The 5,119-nt window shown below is 32.0% G+C and overlaps 1 protein-coding gene across 1 annotated transcript; it reads left to right on the forward strand.

Annotated features, from left to right (window-relative positions):
* Positions 1–1,198: 1,198 nt before the first annotated feature.
* On the forward strand, positions 1,199–4,851 carry LOC106472202 (degenerin-like protein asic-1; the record flags this gene model as incomplete). Its single annotated transcript, XM_013932829.1, has 3 exons — positions 1,199–1,686; positions 2,477–2,586; positions 4,592–4,851. Coding segments are annotated over exons 1-3 (858 nt in total), but the record flags the coding sequence as incomplete, so codon positions are not given.
* Between the last annotated feature and the right edge of the window lie 268 nt (positions 4,852–5,119).

Raw genomic sequence — 5,119 nt, forward strand, 5'->3', positions numbered from 1 at the left:
GAATTAACGTTAATTCATCGTTCTTATGCTACTTTATTACGTCATATTTTAAACTTTATCGAATTAACGTTAATTCATCGTTCTTATGCTACTTTATTACGTCATATTTTAAACTTTATCGAATAAACGTTAATTCATCGTTCTTATGCTACTTTATTACGTCATATTTTAAACTTTATCAAATAAACGTTAATTCATCGTTCTTATGCTACTTTATTACGTCATATTTTAAACTTTATCGAATTAACGTTAATTCATCGTTCTTTTGCTACTTTATTACGTCATATTTTAAACTTTATCGAATTAACGTTAATTCATCGTTCTTTTGCTACTTTATTACGTCATATTTTAAACTTTATCGAATTAACGTTAATTCATCGTTCTTTTGCTACTTTATTACGTCATATTTTAAACTTTATCGAATTAACGTTAATTCATCGTTCTTATGCTACTTTATTACGTCATATTTTAAACTTTATCGAATTAACGTTAATTCATCTTTGTTATTCTCCTTTATTACGTCATATTTTAAGTACACCTATATTATGATGAAATTCATATTTCTTCTGTCGATGGTTTAGTCATCAGCTACTTGTTGGTATCAGCTTTATAGTCATCAATTACTTGTTGGTGTCAGCTTTATAGTCATCAGTTGCTTGTAGGTGTCAGCTTTATAGTCATCAGTTACTTGTTGGTGTCAGCTTTATAGTCATCAGTTGCTTGTAGATGTCAGCTTTATAGTCATCAGTTACTTGTTGGTATCAGCTTTATAGTCATCAGTTGCTTTTAGATGTCAGCTTTATAGTCATCAGTTGCTTGTAGGTGTCAGCTTTATAATCATCAGTTACTTGTTGGTGTCAGCTTTATAGTCATAAATTACTTGTTGGTGTCAGCTTTATAGTCATCAGTTACTTGTTGGTGTCAGCTTTATAATTGTATTTGACCTTCACCGTATGTTTTAAAACTTACTTCTGGAATGAGTCTCGTGTAGTAAGATTGTTTTTAGTGAAGTATAGAATTTTTCGTTTCAACTATCTAGGTAAGACATATTTATATAAGATGGTTAAATGTTACGTGTCCCAAATAACTAGTACTAATACAGTTTAGAAGATTGTCACACTTGTAATGTTCAGTGCCCTCTGCTTATTGATACTTTATTTACTCTAGGCTTTCAGAGAACGACCAATCCCACAGCTGCATGGAAGAAATTTCTTGTATATGGAACGATTTTGAAAATCAGTGCCAGTGTTCAGAAGATCTCTGTGATTCCGTGAAATGCGAGCGAGATATCGACTTGAACCAATGTTACTGTGACTGGAGCGTGTGTATAGAACAAACAAATTCGAGTTACGATTGCAAATTCGAAGGGGATGACTGTATTTGCAGCGACGGTAATAATCCCTATGATCCAACACAAGAAGAGGGTGAAATTGAAGGAGGGAGTGATTACATGCTGCAACATGATGAATTTCAATATGATGATGTAATAGTTTTGAACTATGACCACGACATCGAGCTAAATGCTAGCAAAGTGTTAGACATGATTAACAAGTCAAAAACGTATGACCTCTCTGACTGGAGTATGATTCTCACACCTGATATGGAACAAATACGGCAGTACGGATATTCATTTCGTGATTTGTTTATTTCTTGTAGTTTCAACGGACGTGATTGCTTGACAAAAAAGTAAGTTATGGATTACTAAAGATATATTAATATTTATATATTTTTAATAAACTGCCTCAACAGAACGAAAGTTGTGGATTACTAAAGATATATTAATATTGATATATGTTTAATAAACTGCCTCAACACAACGAAAGTTATGGATTACTAAAGGTATATTAACATTTATATATTTTAAATAAACTGCCTCAACAGAACGAAAGTTATGGATTACTAAAGGTATATCATTATTTACTAGTTGGAATACCCGTCCACTGGATGGAAGTTATGAAAAGTTATCATTAATGAAAGGTTACTTTAGGACGTGAAAAGTTACTTCCATTATGTGTAATTGTAAAAAACGCCCATAAAAACTGCAAAACACAAAATGTGAAACCGCAAGTTTGCATGTATCACCGCATGGACCCAACAAAGCTTCATGCCAACTTTGGTGAAGATCCATCAAAAAGGGGCGAAGTAGTGGTAAAAAACGCAAAAAATGGAGATAAAAACCGCAAAAGATAAAACTGAAAATTTGAATGTATCTCTTCATGGACCAAATGAACCTCTATACCAAATTTGGTAAAGATCCATCTACAGGGGGCGAAATAATGGTAAAAAACGTAAAAACAGCAAAATGCAAAACTGAAAATTTCTTTTTCTGAAAAGCTTCTTCGGGATAAAGTAAATCTTAACGACTTTTTTTTTTTATAGTGAAATTGACTTAATATAAGAAATGTCACGCTATAGTGCTATTGTTTATCATTTCATATATCAAACAACAAATACGACTTATGTTTATTTATTTCAGGAATTTCTATGAATTCATTGATCCTGAATTTGGTAAATGTTTTTCCTTCAATCATGATAAAAGTTCCAACGGAGGAAAAGTAAAAACAGCTTTTTTTGGAAGTGGCTCAGGTACGTTTTACTGTGTTCAGGAAGTTCACAGTCTTTGCCATTTAGTTCGATAAAATTGTAGCGACTAAATATCAGTCGTTGTTAGCTGAATAGTTCACATGAACATCTACATCTGAATACATTCTAATTGTTAACTTCTTCTGAATACATGCTAATTGTTAACTTTTTCTGAATATATTCTAATTGTTATCTTTTTTCTGAATACATTCTAATTGTTAACTTCTTCTGAATACATTCTAATTGTTAACTTCTTCTGAATATATTCTAATTGTTATCTTTTTCTGAATACATTCTAATTGTTAACTTCTTCTGAATACATTCTAATTGCTAACTTCTTCTGAATACATTCTAATTGTTAACTTTTTCTGAATACATTCTAATTGTTAACTTCTTCTGAATACATTCTAATTGTTAACTTCTTCTGAATATATTCTAATTGTTATCTTTTTCTGAATACATTCTAATTGTTAACTTCTTCTGAATACATTAAAATTGTTAACTTCTTCTGAATATAGTCTAATTGTTATCTTTTTCTGAATACATTCTAATTGTTATCTTTTTTCTGAATATATTATAATTGTTAACTTTTTTATTCTACGTTTTGTCTTCTAATCTGCTGCCCTCTTGAGGAAAGTCCTATGAAGGACTTTTCTGTGAAGAAACAAATATAACCAACAAAAGTTAGAATTCATTGACACTCATTTAATAGTGATCTGTCTGTAACAGTTCATCATACTAGAGAAGAGCATACAACAGGGTGAAACATATGATATAGAAACACTTAAGAAGCAAGGAAACTTTTGTTTGTGCGGTATGAAACATATGATATAGAAACACTTAAGTAACAAGGTAACAACTTTGATCAAAGAGCAGCGTTCTGTTTGTACGGTATGAAACATATGATATAGAAACACTTAAGTAGCAAGGTAATAACTTTGATCAATGAGCAGCGTTCTGTTTGAACGGTATGAAACATATGATATAGAAACACTTAAGTAGCAAGGTAATAACTTTGATCAAAGAGCAGCGTTCTGTTTGTACGGTTTTGGTAATGTTGATCATTCTGTACGATCCGTAAAGCGAAATATCAATAATAAATGATAACCTAGTCACTCTAGAAACAAAGCTTGAATCCGTTGAAATAGATAGTTGGTTCAAGTCGAGTCGATAACACATCTGACTTTCTATCAAGGAGACCCACGATCGAATCCTATCAACTACCCAAATAGAAATAGTCCTTCTCAGGACTTCCCCGAAAACAGCAATAGATTAGTAGTCATAACTTAGAGTAAAACTAGTTTGCAATTAGTAGTAGTAATAACAAGACTAATTAATAATTAGGCTTAGACGATCGTATTGACTACTAACTTTACAAACATATTCAGACAATGAAACACTAACACTTGATGCTTACATACAGAGATTGTCACCACTTAGGTACAGCTTTATAGGGTTTAATAAAGTATACTAATGAAACTGACAAGACTATATTACAAATATTTAATTATCTATAGCTGCTATATTACATGCTATGTTTTATTAAAACTAACAAACCTTAGCTAAATTTACGTGGTCTCATGACATTCCAACAAACAAGTAAATAAAACACATTTCGGGTTTATACTGGTATATTTTTAGAACAGACAGCAAATAGTAGAGTCTGTATAGACATAGAGAGAGTTTGATTTGTATTTATATTTACTGTTTAACTTATGTTTTTCTGTTCAGGGTCATGAGAGATGGTGGTGTATAAACAGTTTGGTTTATTTACTGTTTAACTTATATTTTTCTGTTCAGGGTCATGAGAGATGGTGGTGTATAAACAGTTTGGTTTATTTACCTGTTTAACTTATGTTTTTCTGTTCAGGGTCATGAGAGATGGTGGTGTATAAACAGTTTGGTTTATTTACTGTTTAACTTATGTTTTTCTGTTCAGGGTCATGAGAGATGGTGGTGTATAAACAGTTTGGTTTATTTACTGTTTAACTTATGTATTTCTGTTCAGGGTTACGCCTCGTCTTGAAAGGAAACTACTCAGAATACATCAACTTATACAGTCGACAGCTTGGAATACGGGTGGCATTTCACGAGCCAGACATTACTCCTGTAATGTCACACACTGGCTTCAACATAAAGTATAATGACCAAACTGACATCGCTTTGAAACTGATTGACATCCATAGGATTCAGGAGCCATGGGGAAAATGTAGAATCGACTATTCCGACATGGAATTTCAATTGAGTCAGCAACGGTACACGCAACAAGTGTGTCTCTACTAGCTTTCAATATGGAGGAAATCATGAAAATTTAACCCTAATTTTGTAGTTATAAGTTGTGGGTAATCATAATTAAAGTAGAGGCAATAGATAAAAAGAAGTGTAGACTGGGGAAAATGGCAGCAGGATTTCAGGAGGAGCTTAAGCTTTTACATGCAAGGGATAAATCAGCTAATAATGACTTCCAGGAAGTTAGAAAGAGTACTGTTAGGGTTGAAAGTAATGAATTTAGTTATAATGAGCCTATTCTGTTGAG

Source organism: Limulus polyphemus, unplaced genomic scaffold, assembly GCF_000517525.1.
Source record: "Limulus polyphemus unplaced genomic scaffold, Limulus_polyphemus-2.1.2 Scaffold5154, whole genome shotgun sequence".
In the NCBI taxonomy this organism is placed as follows: domain Eukaryota; kingdom Metazoa; phylum Arthropoda; class Merostomata; order Xiphosura; family Limulidae; genus Limulus; species Limulus polyphemus.